The sequence below is a fragment of the Salminus brasiliensis genome, chromosome 2 (genome assembly GCF_030463535.1).
Source record: "Salminus brasiliensis chromosome 2, fSalBra1.hap2, whole genome shotgun sequence".
Taxonomy (NCBI): domain Eukaryota; kingdom Metazoa; phylum Chordata; class Actinopteri; order Characiformes; family Bryconidae; genus Salminus; species Salminus brasiliensis.
Genome location: NC_132879.1, coordinates 16,769,655 through 16,787,746, shown reverse-complemented (window position 1 = coordinate 16,787,746; position 18,092 = coordinate 16,769,655). Strand labels below are relative to the sequence as shown.

The window sequence follows — 18,092 nt, the reverse complement described above, 5'->3', positions numbered from 1 at the left end:
TGAGTGTTAAAGTCATGCAGAAACAACTTCAGCTCACAAACATTGTTTTATTTAAGGAATTTGACAATACATAAAAATAAAGAACTACTGGTCTCGTAATTTACAGAATGCTTGATTGTGGAATTAGCTTTATTCAACTTTTTAAACAGATCATGTAGTGTCATGTTTCTGTCAGTCTCTCTCTTTCAATCTCTCTTCCTCTCTCCCCAATGTCTTTCTTTTACTCTTTCTCTCTTGCCCCCCCCTTTACATGTGTCTCTCACTCTCTCTCTCAGTTTCTGGTGGCAAAGAACAGACCCCACCGCTGATCTCCAGCCTCACAGCGCTGTAGCTTTTCTGTCCAGCCATTTAAAATTGCGTCATAGTCCTCCTGAGAAAACTCCTACAGGGAAGGAGACAAACTATTATAAACTACTGATAAACTGTATATAATCATCCTTATGATCTTCTTTACTGTGTGTGTGTGTGTGTGTGTGATCTGTCACCTGTATAAATTCGTTTTGAATCTCCTCTGCTCTTTTAAGCTCGTCCTTTATCACCTGAATGAACTGGGCAGTTCTGTCTTCTGCTCTCACATTAGTGAAGCCCGCCTCTTCCAAAAACTAAACACATACAGAAACACACACACTGTTAGTATGCCCAAAGGAAGTATTGTGGCATGAGGAAAACACTTGGGTACAGACTTCAGACCTCTTGCCACTCTTGCCACTTATTGTTTACCATGGTTAAGGATTCCAGGATTTTCCAGAGTTTGAGCAGTTTCACTGGGCGCAGCTCTTAATCACTGGATTCAGCTGTTTCATTCAGTTCCATTGCCATAGATGTAAAAAAAAAAAATTAAGCACCTAGCCATGCAGTCTGCCTTTACACACATTATTGAAAGAATGGGTGGTTCACTAAATTTCAACGTGGTTGCAACAAGTTAGTCTGTAGTTTTTTTTTCCTCCTTGAAATGACATGATCAACTGAGTGATATTATTGAAAAGTATTTAGGCACCACACCAATTCAACTGTGAAGTGGCAGACCACAGAAAGTTAAAGAGCGAGGTCACAGAGTCTGCAACGCTCTGCTGACTTAATAACTGCGGAGTTCCAAACCTGCTGTTCTAGCTGAAATAGGGGGACCAACTCCATATTTATACTTATGGACTTTTTAACTTATCTTAAGCTGTAAATAATTTTGACAAAAGAAAGGCAGGATGTACTCTGGATCTGGGAAACAAGTATCCATCTTTGAGCAAGGTTTCTGACATTAGGATCAAGCGTGCTCTCTGTGTTGTCAGTTTATTAGGATATGCAAACATTAGGGGTTCATGATATATTGTTTGTTAACTGTCATACTGATATCCTATGTCTAGCTATTTTGTATCAGACTGCATTAAACAAATGAGCAGTTCAGCCAATCACATCAGTGTTTTTTCAGAGTGCTGCATGCATCTTAACCAGGATGAATTAAGATTCTCCAAGGCCAGTCTTTAACCATCTCACATTATTGATTAACTAATGTGGTGCAGATTTGCAATATCTAACAATATGATCACAATAGCAGTGTTTTGTCCATGTCCTGCAGTGCTGTGTATCAAATGTGGGTTACCTCCAGTAGTTACCTCACCTTGCCATATCTCTGAGGTGTGTACAGGATGTAGCCTCTCTGGTTAACATACTCCTGGAAGGCAGGAGTCCAAGGCTTCTCTCCACAGCAGTAATCACTGATCAGCAACTTCCCTCCAGGTTTCAGCCACGACTATACCAGATACACACAAACACACACATAGAGCTAAACACACAACAAATACACTGACACACGCGATTCACTTCGTTTCCTGTTCATTTTCCTTTCAAGTCATGTGAAGGTAAAAGTAGATTCACCATACGCACATCTACAATCTGAGCAGAAGAGGGCACTGTGACCCCTCGCTGTTTTTCTTGTGGGATTTAAACTGGGCCATTTACTGCAGCCTCTTTTTCTTGTTTAGCTTGGCACCTTTGTGTAACCGAGACAGCACTGAAGTAAGTTAACAGTTTGCACAAAAAGTGCTGTATTGCTAACGCATTAATGCTCACACAGACTCACATGGAGTTTTCTAAAGAGGTCCAGCTTGTCGCAGATGTGCAGAATGGTGTCTCTGCTGTACACCACATCAAAGGAGCCTTCTGGAAATGTTCTCTTGGTGGCGTCTGACACCTCAAACTGAACCTGGCGCAGAGTGGACATTCACACATCACTTTCTCAAAGTGCAAAAACATTTCATATTATTTCATATCATTTGCTTAAACATTCAGAACCTTGGTAAGCAATGTACTGGTAACCCCCTAAAACATTTTCCACCAGGTATAACTGCCAACAGCCAGGACATTTTCTGTTTAGTTTAGAGCTGGAGCTACAAGTTTAACCTTATTAACAAACACTAGTAGTCAATAATCACCCAAATCTTTCCCATAAATATGAAAACAAATATCACCATAAATTTGAACTACACTGCACAGACTCATCTGTGGTGTTTAGGGAACAGTATGACTCACCATAAACTATGAAAGTGGACAAAAACACACTTTGCAGCAGATGTTTTAGATGGGTTTGATGTAGAATTCATACTCTTATCTTAAATAACTACATTAGAGGTAGGTGGAAAATTGCTCCTTTTTCTGTAAGGATAACACTTCTCTAATTTTCTAATTCTAAGAAGACATTGCACTTCTTATTTATGGCCTTGGATTATGAACATTATGTCAAAAGAGTCACTCACAGACGGAAGTTTCTCTTGTACTGCCCTCTCCATTGCAATCTCCACCATGTTTGCTGATAGGTCCATTCCCAAAACCTCCACCCCGAAGTTCTGTCATTCAAACAAACAAAAGTAAGACCCCAGGACTCTGATGATGCTGTTAAGCTGACCATTTGGTCAGTGACCCTGTGGCTCACCTTGGCCATATAGAAATCTCCTCCCCCTATTCCACAGCCAACGTCAAGGACCTTCTGTCCTGGGCTCAGATTCAGCAGGTCAACAAACTCCTGAATTGAAATCAAGATATTAGAAGACACAACCTGGACTTAGCACAACCTGCATCAGTGCCTGGCAAACATATTCATGCCCCTTGACTGTTCACCTATTTTGTTACATTACAACCTGTATTTAATTTTTTTTATCTGAATTGTATGTGATGCATCTGCACAAAATATTCTAAGTTGGTGAAGTGAAATGAGAAAAATAATAAAATAATAATAAATTCTGCCCTGCGGAAGCCCAGACATCGCCTTAGAGTACACTCGTTCAATTAGTACACACTGTATCATATGAGCAACTTACTGGATGTAACCACTAGGAAGAGGCCTACTGCTTTGGATAGGCTGCAAGGGTGTTTGTACTATGAAAGGCATTACGAAGCAGTGCAGGTGCACTGCAGAACCATGCTAATTTGGTCTACATATCAGAATATAAGTGGGTATAATGTCCATGTTCATCTTATATTAAAAGTATCATAATCATAGTATGGTCATAATGTATTGGCAATTTGTTGAAACAGGTCTATACAGCTGTTTTAAGTCAAGGGTTATGTAATACTGTAAACTAACGTTTATATAATCAATTATAACTTGTTTTTCTTGAGGGTGCTGCTATCAACCACTGGAATTAAGGGTTAAGGGAAGACTGGTTTTGGGTGCCTGGTGGGAGCGGTTGGCCCCCGCCCCCGTCCACGCACAGTTCTTCATTTTGTTAAAGATATAAAGGGTTTCGTCTTTTTCTGGTGAGAGTCGGCTGAGTGGAACTGCAGGTCCAGCTCGGTGGTTTACTGAGACGACTGTCTCTTACCAGGATCTATGGGCTCTCCCGATCCAGTGTGAGTGGTGAGTAACAGCAAGTCTCATTGTGAAGCTGAAAGCATTCTGCCAGGTTTGCTTTTGGTTTGTTTGTGTTAATTGTGAAATTAAGGGACCTTTTTATACAGAACATCTGGTGTTGAACCTGAGTTATTTGATGATCCTCTATTTGATTCAAAATTTCACAAAACATTAATATATCAAAATATTGTGGAAATAAAAAAAAACTGAAAATTGGCGTGAGCATATGTATGTGCAGATCCTTTGCTATGAAGCCCTTAAAAATTCTGGTGCAACCAATTACCTTCAGAAGTCACATGCTTAGTGAAATGAAGTCCACCTGTGTACAATTTAAGTGTCACATGATCTGTCTATGTATATGCACACCTTTTCTGAAAGGCCCAGAGGCTGCAACACCATTCAGCAAGAGGCACCAATGAAAGATCAAAGAGATCTCCAAACAAGTCAGAGACAAAGTTGTAGGGAAGTAAAAGTCAGGGTTGGGTTATAATAAAATATCCAAATCTCTGATGATCCCCCGGAGCGCCATCAAATCCATTAGCATCAAATGAAAAGAACATGATGCCACAACAAAGCTGCCAAGAGAGGGCCGCCTACCAAAACTCTTAGACCGGGCAAGGAGGGCATTGATCAGAGAGGCAGCACAGAGACCAAAGGTAACCCTGAAAGAGCTGCAGTTTTTTCCAAACAGAGAATGAGTATCTATCCATACGACCACAATAAGACCTTAATCCAATTGAGAATATGTGGTTAGACTGGAATATTGCTGTTCAATGCGAATGCAAGCTCACAGAGTAAGCTCACAGAGACATATCCAAAGTGACCTGCAGCTGTAACTGCTGTAAAAGGTGGCTCTACAAAGTACTGGCATTAGGGGGTGAATAGTTATGCACACTGAAGTTGTCTGTTATTTTGTCCTGTTTGTTGTTTTTGTCATTTAAAAAAAAAAGTTCAACGTTCTGTAAATGAAATGATGCAAACTCTCAAATGATCCATAAAAAATCCAGGTTGTGAGGTATTAAAACTCGAAAAATGTAATACTTTTGCAAGGTATATACTAAATGTTATGATCCACTGTCATACAAAAACCTTATCATCTTGTATCTCCATTTTTACCATTTAACTTTTTGACATATATTGAATCTGACAGTTCTATACACTGCATCGACATTTCATGACGAACGGACCAGTGCTCCAAAATTAGGAACTAGGAATAAAATCCTTTGACTTCCATTGAAAGTTAAGTAGGTTTTTGCGAGTTAAAGGAGACATACGAGACATGTTGAGTAAGATAATAGCTAATAGCCTAATTAGCTCTCCTTTCCTTGACCTCCTAACCATGTTCACCATGTTCTCTCAATTCCTGACCTTGGTTGTACTTGGTCCCCCAGTGCTGACAAAGCCAGAACCAAACATCTTCTCATAGCGCAGGATGCCCCTGCGTGTGTACTGCTGGTTGTCCAGAAACTGCTGGAATGTGCTGAAACCGCCTTGGTGCTGCTGGACTGTGTCCCGGCGAGCCTTCTGCATCAACCAGCACACCTGGTTCTGATTCTTTTTCATCTGCGAATGAGAGAAATCAAGAGAGAGAGATTCTAATGTAATACCAGATATTCCCACAACACCATCAGCGAAAAAGGGAGCCTATAAGAACACAGAGAACATCTTAATGCAAGGAGAAATGGAGCAGGGATCTTTTACAAAGGTTCAATAAAATGTGGTTTCGGGGCTGCTAATTAAGACCATGAAAGCATACTGATTTCAATATCAGTCAATCAATCAATCAATGTCAATCAAGCCCAGGAGCAAGGAATGGCAATTCTGACATAATGCTGCCTTAGGTAAACATGTTTGTTTTAATGTTTGAAAACCTGTCTGATAATTGACACTGCCTTGTAAGTAAAAGTAGATATTTTAATTTGTAGCAGAAATGTGCAGGTAGTCCAAAAACCTCTCAATATTTATTAAATAATGGTTTAATGAAAATGTGTTGTCAATCATTCTATTCAATCCTTTTATCCACTGAGTGACCCCAACATTAGAAAAAAGTGAAACACTGCCTCTGTTCATACTTCCATTAAAGCTGTACACCCACAGGGTAAATAAGATTGTCATCAGGTAATTTATGACCCTTAGGACAAGGGAAGTATACAGAATGCTAAAAGTACATAATAAAGGTTGTCCTATGTTACATGGTAAAGACATGCAAATGCATGCAAACATGATGAGAAATCTTATATAAATATCTTATCTTAGAATAATAATGAGATAAAACAATAAGGACAATACTGAGCTTGTACACTGAGCTATAGCTGTTATATGATATTGAAATAAAACATACTCCTCTGTTACCTTGATATAGGTCTGTACTGTTTTGCACAGGACCGTCTCAAACCCATAGGAGTGTGTACCACCCTCCCCTGACTCCTCCATTGTCACAGAAGTCATCAGGTGGTTATAGTGAGCTGGCGAGCGGTAGTGGGTGGGGTTAAAATCTCTCTTACAGTCTCCTATAAAATATAAAAAGCAGAAACACTAAAGAATCATGTTACAAACTTATGGTATTCATTTACAAATGTATAATTGTGTGACTTTCTTTGGGGGAGTGTTTAAAACAATATGTTACATGTGAGTTTTGACATAGGACATTATTAGCATAGTTTATAGCAGTTTCAAGTCAAAACCTAAAATATATAAACTAAAATAAAACAGGTTGGGTTGAAAGCCACATACCGCTGTATTTTGGACTAGTCCAGCAGTGGAAACAAACCTGATTATCTTAGTCTTTTAACCTCATATTAAAGCTATGCACAAGAGGTGCATTACATTTAATGAAACTGTTGTACAATTAAGCTTATTAATAGCTTAATTTAAATCCTGTCTGAAACCCTTTATGGAGTAACTTTTCCAAAAACCATTAGCTCACAGAATATTTCTTCACACTAGGGTTTCTAAAGATATTTGCCACATTGTAATAACTGCAATAATTACAAAACTTATACTATAACTATATATATATACTATACTATAACTATATATATATATATATATATATATATATATATAATATATATATTATAATAGTATATAATATTTCCTCCTTGCTAATCATGACCTTTATTTTTTATTCCATTTTCCATAAAATAACATTTCACAATAACATTTAACATTCTAAAACCATAGGCATTGATATTAAGTTGGTCCCCCTTTGCGGCGCTGGAATTTATTGAACTCCTAATACCACCTATTCTTTCACTAATGTTGGTAAAGGCAAAGTGTTTGACTATGGGCTTCATTTTATACTCCTGTGGCAATGGAACTGAATTAAACACCTGAATACAATGATTAAGGGGTGTGTCCCAATACTTTTGTCCATATAGTGTATACGATGCACCTGAGCACTAATAAAGACAGAGGTGTAAATACTACTACTATCTTATACTACAGTCTTCTTCTCTTTTATTTGTATATTTTTGCACTTTTATTGTTCTAACTTACTTTCATTAAGGATTTAGTTGCTGAGTTAAATAAGGTATAATAGAAAACAAAAAAGTGTCCCCTCAGGGCTGGGAATGGCTGTTTGGATATATCACTCTGGATAACCTGATTGGTGGAAGCAGGATTCTCTGAAGAAGAGGTATCCTCCAGGGCGGAGCCAGGACAGCAGCTTCTTTGCCAGTGAGTGCAGCTCCTCTTCACTCAGATACATGAACAGCCAGTTAGAGAAGATCAGGTCAAAACTGTGAGGGAAAAAAGACACTTATTCAAACACAATCCACTTTTGCGTTTAATTACTACATCTTCCACACTCCTACATCCTTCTGCTCTACAGACCTAAACCTAGTAATTCACAGTAAAGCAGGATATGCACAAAACAAGTGCTCCAGGGATGGAATTGCCCACCCCTGACGTAGAACTTATTTCTGATGGGTTTAATCATAACAATAACAATAAAAGCCAACCAAAGTATAAAGTTTCATTCTACTACTTTAGCATGTTTGCTTACTCAAAATAGTGGTTTGTGGCACAAACACAAAAACGTAAGAAAACCCTAATGCTGGCCTACAAAGCCAAGAATGGACCAGCCCCCCATACTTGAGGGCAATGCTCAGAACCCGATCTGTACCAAGATCCCTTCAATCTTCAAGCACAGCTCGGTTTAACCCATTATCCTTTAAGATCCACGGAAGACAAGCATCCAGACATGTTTCTGTCCTGGCACCAAAGTGGTGGAACGAACTACCCCATGGGTGTCTGCTTGCTGCCTTCAAACACAGACAAGACCCATTTCTTCTAAGAGTACTTGGGCGAAGTGTATTTTAAAGTATTGTGGTCCCCATAATACCTTTTGTATTTAGTAGCATCTAAGCTTAGAGTTATCTTTTGGATCCTAGCCTGTACAAACTAGCTAAGGATATTTACTGAGTAAATAGCAAAGCACTTCTGTAAGTCACTCTGGATAAGAGCATCTGTTAAATGTCTTAAATGTGATTGTAAATGTAATGACAGCATTGGGAAATCATGTTTCCCTCATGTCAAAGTGTGATTATGTGATATTACAGCACAGATGGTATTTAAGGTGCAGATGTTGATTAAAAGACAAAATCATTATCAGTATCAAAGACATAATCAGTATCAGAAATGCTTTTTAAATCCTGTCTAAAACCCTTTAAGGAGTAACTTTTCTGAAAACCACTAGAATATTTCTTCACACTAGGACTGAGAAAAGTCTTTGGCACATTTTAATAACTGTAATAATTGTAAAAAAAAAAAAAAAAGCTTCTTCCTTGCTAATTATGACTTTACATTTTAGATTCCATTTTATTTTATTTTATGACAGACTGTAAATGTTCGCATTACATTATATGAAGAGTATATAAGAAGTATTGGGACAGCACATAACACCTACAGGAACTTTTATAACATAAGCCATTCTATTTCCATTGGCATTAATATGGAGTTAGCACCCCTTTGCAGCTCTAACAGCAAGTGTACCTCAGCACTCAGCGACCCCACTCTGTAATTTAACATGCAATAAGAAATGCTTTTTTGTCTGAAACAGCATATGGACTGCCAAAAAGTGTTAAGTACAAACTTCTATTACCAAAGAATAGCCACACCAGTTTGTATAGAAATGCCTGTAATAAGATCTTGACAAAAAAAGGCAAACTAAAGCAGACGATACAGATGAAGAAGATGCACAATGAATGTAAATACAATTTAACTTTGAGGTTGATGTCATAGTAACTGCTGCTAGTTTTAATACCTTAGTAATGATTGGGAAAATGTAGATTGAAAATACACTATATGGACAAACGTATTGGGATACCTGCTCAACTACTGTTTCTTGTGAAATCAAGGGCATTAAAAAAAGAGCTTATTTTGCTTTTGTTTGGAGTAACTGTTTCTACTGTCAAGCAAGGGCTTTCTACTAGATTTTGGAGCATTGCTGTGAGGATTTGATTGCATTTAGCGACAAAACCGTTTTTGGTGAGATCAGGATGTTGGATGGTGACCACCGCACCTCATCCCCAACTCTCAACTTATCCCCAAAGTATTGGATGGACATCGTTCCACTGCTCCACAGCAGTATACTGAAGGAAATGCAACACAAGCGTTTCCATGGCTATTACTTTTCTATTTAACAGACTATTCACAGGATTTCTCAGTGTGTTCAGTCAAATAGATTGTATGATGAAAAGCCTTAATTGGCCTAATGTATTCTGAATGAAGTGTATACATGGACATAAACCTATCCGATTGAGCTATCAATCATTATTATGGATCATAAGGCTGATAAAATGCTGATTGACACAGACCAAATTTACATTTGTACAGCACTGGGAGTAATAGCATTTGTGTGCTCATTCGCCATTGATTCATTATTAGTGCCAGTGGAACTACATGTATTACAGGATCAGAGGCACCTGTGAACTGCCTTTCTTCAGCTCTCAACCCACCTGTTTTCAGACAGCTCCAGCTGTGTGACATCAGCTTGGATAAAGTCTGCGTTGCCAAGGTGACTGTTTTCTTTTCTGTTCTTCTCCACAAAGTTCTCCATGAAGTCCACAGCCGTCACATGACGGGCCTTGCCGATGAGATGACATGTGTAGCGCCTGGGAAGGTCAAAGTTCAGTAATTATTTATGTAAATGTAAAGAGCATCCCACTGTTATCATTATGCTCCACTTAGGTCCTCTTTTTGAGGAACATTTATTTCATGTTAACCATTACAGCACTTTGACTAGTAGTTAGGAGTCCACATTTCTTCATATTGTTTTTAATTCATGTAATATTTCACAAGATATTAAGAAACAGAAAGTACTAACAGACCTAATGTGTTGAATATTTAAATCTCTACAGGTTTAAATCTTCATGCAACTGTGTTGGACTCTACTACAATGGTCGTATTATAAAACAGTGATCTGCTGATCACCTTTTACCCATAACTGTTGTGTGCCAGAGGATGTTAATATACTACCAAGCCATTTTGTGACCACAGAATTTACACAAACAGATTACCGATTTGAGTGTTCTCATTCAAGTGGCAAAGTCCATGTCCTGCCTAAAGGTCTGATTTGCTAAATATCGACCATGCACTGGTTTCATCACCATGTTCCTTATAAACATAATAGTGCATGTCTGTTATTAGTCATAAAAGCAACCAATAAGCACCCACATTGCATTACAACTTTTAGTAAATAGGCTTACTGTTGTGGTAGCAAGCTTACACTCACCATGGAATCACATGGCAAAATGATAAGTTCTGTAAATGTAAATGAATGAAAAAAGTGCACACGAGAGGAAAGTTTAGATGGTAAAGAACAACCCAAAAACCACCACGACATGGGCCTAACATGAGCTGCTAAAACTCCAGTGCCACTGTCTACAGTCAATGAGGCAAAAATTAAGTTATTATGCAATAATGACCAGAGGTATGTTTGGAGGAGTAAGGCATTTAACCCTAAGAACACTGCATGAGCTGTTAAGCATGGTGGTGGTAGCATCATGTTTTGGGACTGTTTTGTTGCTGGTGGAATTAGTATGTTGCACAAAGGGGATAGAATAATTAAGAAGGAGGACTATGTCAGAAGTCTTTAGCATATCCTTAAATCATAAGATGGCTAGATGGTTACAATTTTGACACAATTAGGTTTCAACAGGACGACTCCAAAAACACATCAGAGGTGGCTATGGAATCCCAAAGTCCTGACGTCAACCCTATCAAAAATATGTTAAAAACTAAATAAATAAACTGCATAAACAGTGAAGATAATGATACAGAAAATGTAATTCTCTATATATGAATGTAATTAAATATTAATCACATTTGAAATGTTTATTCTAAACGGTTACACTTCCTGTAATGTACTAAAATTCATCATTTGTAAAAGTCAGTGACTCTCAGTCCAGTTCACTGTATGCTATGGCAGTCTAAAGGAGCCACAGCCATCATCCTCCTAAAACTGGACTAATAAAAAACATATTTCAGTATTACTTAAACTCACACAGACATGTCATATTTATTCTGTGTAATTACACACAATATGCGTTTATTACTGTGACACCTAATACAGTCCACTCTAAAGCTCCATACTGTTACATAATAGAAAGCACCATTAATCTGATTAGCACTGGTGATTGCAGCATGATTACGCTAGTCTAGCTGAGAAAGCCTGTTAAATTTGGACTGTGGAGTACAGGTCTACAGAATGGGATATAAGCTACAGTATGAGCTAACAATCCAAGTGTTTGGAAGAAACACTAAATAAACCTTTTTTTGTAATAAGGGACGAACATAAACATAAACTCTACTGATCAGTGCAAGTAGATTTGTAGTTACCACAACAAAGAACATAAAATACAGTAGAGAAGAGAACCTCTCTCTGTGTTGAAATGTACATTATAACCTACCTTTTTCCACAAGCTCTCCAATGCACTGTACTGTTATCCTCGCTGATGTAGCATGATGTATGCATACTAACATGGTTGGACTGTACTGCTCTACTGCTCAGTTCACAGGTCTCTGATCAGTACTGCAGTCTCTCTAATCTACTTCATTTACAGTTCATACATCAGCCAACTCAAACTCCTAAACACTTCTTCACTTCTCTCTTTTCTTTTCTCTCCCCTATGTGCTGAGATGCCCCCTGCTGTCTGCTTGCCACTTCCGCAAGTCCGTTTGTGGTTGGCTGCTCTTGCCTACCCATTGGATCCCATCCCGCTGTAAAAACTTCCCATAAGATTTTGCTGCTGTCCTCCTAATCCTGTGTGTTTTCCCTCCTTTCTGTTTTCTTTCTGTCTCTTTCTCATGTACTGAGATGTTCAGTTCCAACTGTTCCATCCTGGTACCACCAGACATGGCTCTCCACTACCCTTCTGCCCGCTGTCCTGCTCTGGGGCCTTCCATCAATTCATCCTCACCTCACTGCATGACTATGATTCTGACTGTTTATCTGCATGGATTTTTTCATCTCACTCACATTTTCATCTTTTATGGCTTGACGGCACATTTGCCATTTTCCTCTTAATTCAGTTTTGTTTTATTGTTGTTTTTATTAATTTTTTGCTTGTTATTGTTATTATTCAGTGTCGACCAGAGGAGGATGGGTTCCCCTTTTGAGTCTTCAAGGTTTCTTCCTCTCGATCTGAGGGAGTTTTTCCTTGCCACTGTTGCCACTAGCTTGTTCAAAAGAGGCTCGGACCCGAATCTCTGTAAAAGCGCTATATAAATAAGTTTGAATTAAGTTTAATTGAATTGGATTTTGGAAAGCCCTTTTTGGTTAAACTAGATCAGTAACTGTGTCGTCAGCTGGGAAACTGATGTAAAATATTTAGAATTAACTACTTGCTTCTGTACTCCTGCCTGTGCATGTCTGTGAAAAGATCACTAACCCAATGCCGGCTCCCAGCTCCAGTATATTGATGCCATCCAGGCTGGGCAACAGCTCCAGTATCTCAGGTAACTCGTGCTGGGTCAACACACGGGCGTTGGAGTCCAGCATCATCTCCTCTACTGTAGCCTGCTGGGAATGTTCTTTCCAGAACTCAGTCATGCTGGTCCGTTCTTTTCCTACTGAGACAGTTTATAACATGTCAGGGCGTGTAATGTTGATAGAGCAGTTATGTTGGAGCTTACAAAGCAGGGCGATTTATGAATTGCACAATCTTTTATTAGAGTTTGTAGAAACCTATTTTGTGTGGGAAATATATTAATCAAGCAGTCGATATTCCTCTCTCCAAAGCGAAGTTATGAAGGTCTCACTCTACTGGCTCTAATAACTACATACAAAGAGCTGTCTCACTGTTTATAATATACATTAAAATACACGTTCTGTTCTTTTTTCAGCTCAGTTCAGAGTGCCACATTCATCTAAACATTGGTCCTATTATCAGTAGATCACTTGTAGTAGATCTTGGCTCGGAGTCCAAGACAGCAAAATTAGGATGGCCCTCGCTCCATAAATCAGTGTGATGCTAGTCAGTGTGGACATCTGTTAGCTGATGTAAGAGAACTGGCAGTTAATGTTCTCCTCCAAGCGTGTTGTGTCCTGTCCAATGAGATTGGCTGGCTTTATGTGACTTGGGGGAAGCACACGCTCGACTTCATCTTCCTGGCACTGGTAGAATTGTATGACGGGGGAATCCTAGCTGGTGAGTGGGAATTGGAAATGACTAAATTGGGGAAAATATCAGAGAGGAAAGCCCCATCTTTGGTAATTACAAAATCCTTTTGAAGTGAAAACTGGCACTTTAACAATGAATAAATACATTATACTCTACAAGTGCATTTTGTTCATAATGGTACAAACATCAAGGTACAACCTGGTCCTTAAGGTATTAGCCTATTCTAACTAGCTAAGGCTTTTCTTGGGTAAATAGCAAAGCACTTTGTAAGTCGCTCTGGATAAGAGCGTCTGCTAAATGCCGTAAATGTAAATGTAAATGTAAATGTTAAGGTGGTTCAGTTTTAGTCATGTACTTTAAATGGGTCTTAAAGGAACACTACATTCTCTTTCTCCAAACATAGAGGCTTTACACTTCGTAAAGTAAATTAATTCAAATAATTACTTTGGAGTCCAAATAGGTGCAAACTAAAAACTGCAACTGCAAAGGAACATGGTGCAATTATGTTCCCTAATGGTAATGAGACCCATCAAGGCACAGTTTAGTACCATTTTAATAATATGGTAATAATATTTAGTAATATTACCCTTTCTGATAAATGATCAATACAAATCTATGTGTACTATGCATTATGGTCCACTCTCTTTAGCCTGTAGCACACTAACACAGCAGTAAGCAAACAAAGTTTTTACCAACAAGAGAAAACAAGAGTAACCTGATAACTCTTAGTGTTTACATGCCAATTCTACATAATAAACCTACACTAGATCTATAATTACCATTCAATTCTATAATACAGTTTTTCAGGTACCCACTCCAACACCCACATGTTGCACCAGCCAGTAAGCTTTGCCAAGAGCTGAACCATTCTAACTACCATTGTCCCCGTGTCCCTGTGAGCTGCTGCAGTCATGATGAATCATGACAAACCATTGAAAAGCACAGCTGTCAATCAAAGCATTCTGCTTCTGTAGGTGAGTTTCACAGCTCTGTGCTCTGTTTCCATTCTTGCCAAATACAATGTGCCCCTCAAGACCACCTGATCGTACAAGCAAAAGTTATCCTGGTGGGAATCTTCTTACCTTTGTCCATAATTAGTGACGAGAACGTTCAGAAATGATACAAACAATATTAATTAATATTAACAAGTTAGCAAATCTTATCAAACCAAGCAGTCAGAGGCGTCTAATGCCTTTCATTAAACTAGGCGTCAGGGTAAATATCCCGTTACTGTAATGATCATACTGAACCCTGCCAGCGTGTCTCCCTTTAAATACTAATGCACGGTCCTAGCATGCAGGGGCGCGAGCTTGACCATGTGGAGGCGCGCACGCAAGGGGAGGGGAGGGGAGGGGAGAGAAGGGAGCTATCCATGAATAATCATGTTAAAGAATAGCCTTCCTGACCGTCCGATGTGTGGCGCGTGATGAGGTGGAGCGGGATTTCCCTGCACTCCTCTCTGCTTCTGCAGCACGAGCTCGTAGCGGGCCCCCCTCCTTCGCCACTTGTCGTACACCTTGGCTCGCGAGGCTTCAGCCTGGGAGCGGCGTGTGAACGTGGGCGGAGCTGAGCGCATATAAGCCGATCAACGCGCTATTTGATTGGTTAAGGAGAAAATCAAGACGCAGGACGCCGTGTTGAGGATATGGATAATAGCCGTTTCGACAGAGCGCTACATCTTAAAATAGCAGTGAATAATATGAGTTATCATATAATAAAAGTCCTCAGTTGTAATAGATTGTACCTCCAGGTCTTGCTGACTCCGCCCCCATGCCCGGCTTTTGGCTGCTGTGGCAGGGTTGCGCAATGTTGCCTCATGCAGCTGCTGAAACTGTGACCTGGACATCAGAGCAGAGCCAGTGGTCAGAGCTGCAGAGTGGCTTATAATAGTTAAAGTGGCAGTTCAGACAAAAAGCCACCTCCTTTATTTTAAATGAAGTTGATCAGCTATGACATGTTGGCCAGTTTTGGAGCAATGAGGTTAATAAGTAGCAAAATAATAGACACCGGTTAGCACCATGCAAATTGCAGGCCGAATAGACTTTCTGATGCGTTTTTGACACTAAATGACACAATATTATCTGTAAACATGGAGTACACCATAAATAAAGGTGTTACAAATGGTTCTTTAAGAGACACAATAGAGTTAAAGGGCAGTGGTGGCTCAGCGGTTAGAGCGCCGGGATATTGATAACAGGGTTGTGGGTTCGATTCCCGGGCTCGGCAAGCTGCCACTGTTGGGCCCTTGAGCAAGGCCCTTTACCCTCTCTGCTCCCCGGGCGCTGGAGTTGGCTGCCCGCCACTCTGGGTGTGTGTCTGTACTCACTGCCCCTAACACATGTGAGTGTGTGTTCACTACCAGATGGGTTAAATGCGGAGGACACATTTCGCTGTACAGTGTACAGTGACAAATACGTGCACCTTTACCTTTTTTAATGAGATGTGTGAATGATAACCTTGCAGAAACTTGGTTTCACACATCTGTATTACAGACATGGTTCTTTATGGAACCAAAAGTGGTTCTTCAATAGCATTGCTCGAAGAACCATTTTTCTTGATCTTGCACAGAAACTGGATTGTTATATTGATAATATTGCAAAGATGTAACCTTTTACTTGACGACCATTTTCATTTGTCTCCATTGTTTGAACTCTGTGCACTGTGTAGTTACTTCAGAAGGAATAGACCAAGAGTGAAGAGTGACTACACTGACTTTCATTAACATTTTGCCTTCTCCTGTATTTTTTTTCTTTTATTTTGGAGGTACATGCTTTTCAGTGGACAGCAACAATATGCTACGTATTACAACCACATTTGTCTGTGACCCGTGTGCATACTACTAAATGTTTTGCTCAGGCAGGAAGGTTTAGAAGATGTTTTCTTACTGTTTTACTCACTTTAACATGCCTTACTTTCACGTTTTTATTAATTTATTACTAATAATTAACAAACTCAGCGCGGCAATGGCATGAAAATGCCACTGAGATCATGAGGGAAAACAAGAGAAAGGAATCAGAATGGAGCTAACAAGATAAATGCTGTCCAGTTCTGATCTTTCAATTTCAAGTTCTTTGTCTGAAAAATAATTTCTGAATCCTGCTCCACTTGACTGTTGACGTATTTATAACATAACACTTTATTTGCTTTTATCTAGTGACCCTACAGCTTCTCTTGTCCAATATCAAGTCTAAACTAGTGTTTTTTTGTTCCTAGTCTTGGCAACCCAGTACTCTGAATACTTCCAGCTATTCCCTGCCCCAACGTATTTGATCCAGCTCATCAAATAACAATTAAGCCCTTCCAGAGCTTGATCTGGCACGTTGAACCAGAGAATAGTTGAAACTATTCAGCACAGTGGAGACTAGGACTAGAGTTGAAAACCACTAAGTCTAAACCATAGGCTTTATATACACGGCACTACATAGTAATAACCTAGTAGTGAGCCTGCAGTTTACCAACTGGTCCTGTAAAGTGGCAATAAGCATGGTTAATTATCTTACACAGTTACAATCATAATTATTATTATAATTATTATAATTATGGTTACATGATTATCACCCCTAATGTAATTTAGATTTATTAGGAAGACATACAAACTTTCATCAAGGAAAAGGAACCAGAAGTTTTTGGGCATCATTGGGCCTTCCAACAGGACAATGACCCTAAGCATACTAAGCATACCTAAAAGTTTACCTTGACTTGGTTTCAGAAGAAGTCCTGGAAGATTTTGGAGTGGCCATCATAGTCACTTGACTTGAATCCCATAGAAAACCCATTGAAAACTATAGTTGCAGCACACAAACCCAAGAATGTGAACTAGAGGCCACTACCCATTGGGACTGGGCAAAGATTCCTCAGCAATGCTCAAAGAAGCTGATGTCTGGGTATGCATCACATTTGCAGCAGGTCATAACAGCAAAAGGGTCTCTACCAAAAACTAAAGACGCTTGTCATGAAGTGGTTGAATAATTCTGAGACTGCAGATGTAATTAAAAGTGGAATTTAGTGTTGAATTTGGAGAACTTAACTGTGTTAAGATATTCAAATTGTTCCTATGTCCTTTGCCAAAAAACTTATTTCCAATTGGGATTGAATCATTTTGATTGCAATTGTATGTTGTACAAATGAGGCCACAGAGTCTGATGACAGAGTGTAGAGTGGTGATGTAAGAAGTGGGCCTTCAGTATAAACCAACCCACTCCGAACACATCTGCCTGCTTATCTGCACCACTGTTGCCTTGAAGTAGTCATTTTGGGCAGGTGTCCCTGGTCGGACACAGTAACCTTGATGGAAGTATAATGTACAACTCAGGACACACTGATAACTCTGTCGTTTTAACATTTGACAGGGTTCCAACACTGCACGTACAAAGTCCAGTGTCACGGTTATGGTGACCTAATCTGCATTTTCCACCAGTGAATAGCAGTAGATCAGCATGTACAACAGCACACCCCCTCTGTCAATAATCTAAATCATGTGAGTCATATTCAGAAGTGGAAAGGACTGCATTTTAATATCCAATTTGCACTATGGACATCTGGTCACTCAGACAATCAGTAAAGCTTGGTGTCCAGTTTTTGCTTTTTAGTTTCGTGCTGGGCTATGAGTTGTTGCTAATAAATAG

The 18,092-nt window shown here is 39.3% G+C and overlaps 1 protein-coding gene across 4 annotated transcripts; it reads right to left on the bottom strand.

Annotated features, from left to right (window-relative positions):
- Window positions 1–33: 33 nt before the first annotated feature.
- Window positions 34–15,276, bottom strand: pmt (phosphoethanolamine methyltransferase). 4 transcript variants are annotated; one of them, XM_072673595.1, is made up of 12 exons: window positions 15,212–15,276; window positions 12,736–12,916; window positions 9,802–9,957; window positions 7,445–7,581; window positions 6,194–6,351; window positions 5,210–5,404; window positions 2,924–3,013; window positions 2,748–2,837; window positions 2,075–2,197; window positions 1,613–1,744; window positions 486–602; window positions 34–382 (listed from the first exon to the last, which is right to left on the bottom strand). In XM_072673595.1, exons 1-12 carry the CDS (start codon window positions 15,237–15,239, stop codon window positions 272–274), a joined length of 1,518 nt encoding a protein of 505 aa, XP_072529696.1. In that variant the 5' UTR covers window positions 15,240–15,276; the 3' UTR covers window positions 34–271. The 4 variants fall into 4 exon arrangements, with proteins under 4 accessions (XP_072529696.1, XP_072529700.1, XP_072529698.1 ...); XM_072673599.1 differs by lacking the exon at window positions 15,212–15,276 and adding an exon at window positions 14,874–15,001; XM_072673597.1 differs by lacking the exon at window positions 15,212–15,276 and adding an exon at window positions 14,874–14,958 and having other exon boundaries at window positions 12,736–12,913.
- Window positions 15,277–18,092: the final 2,816 nt, after the last annotated feature.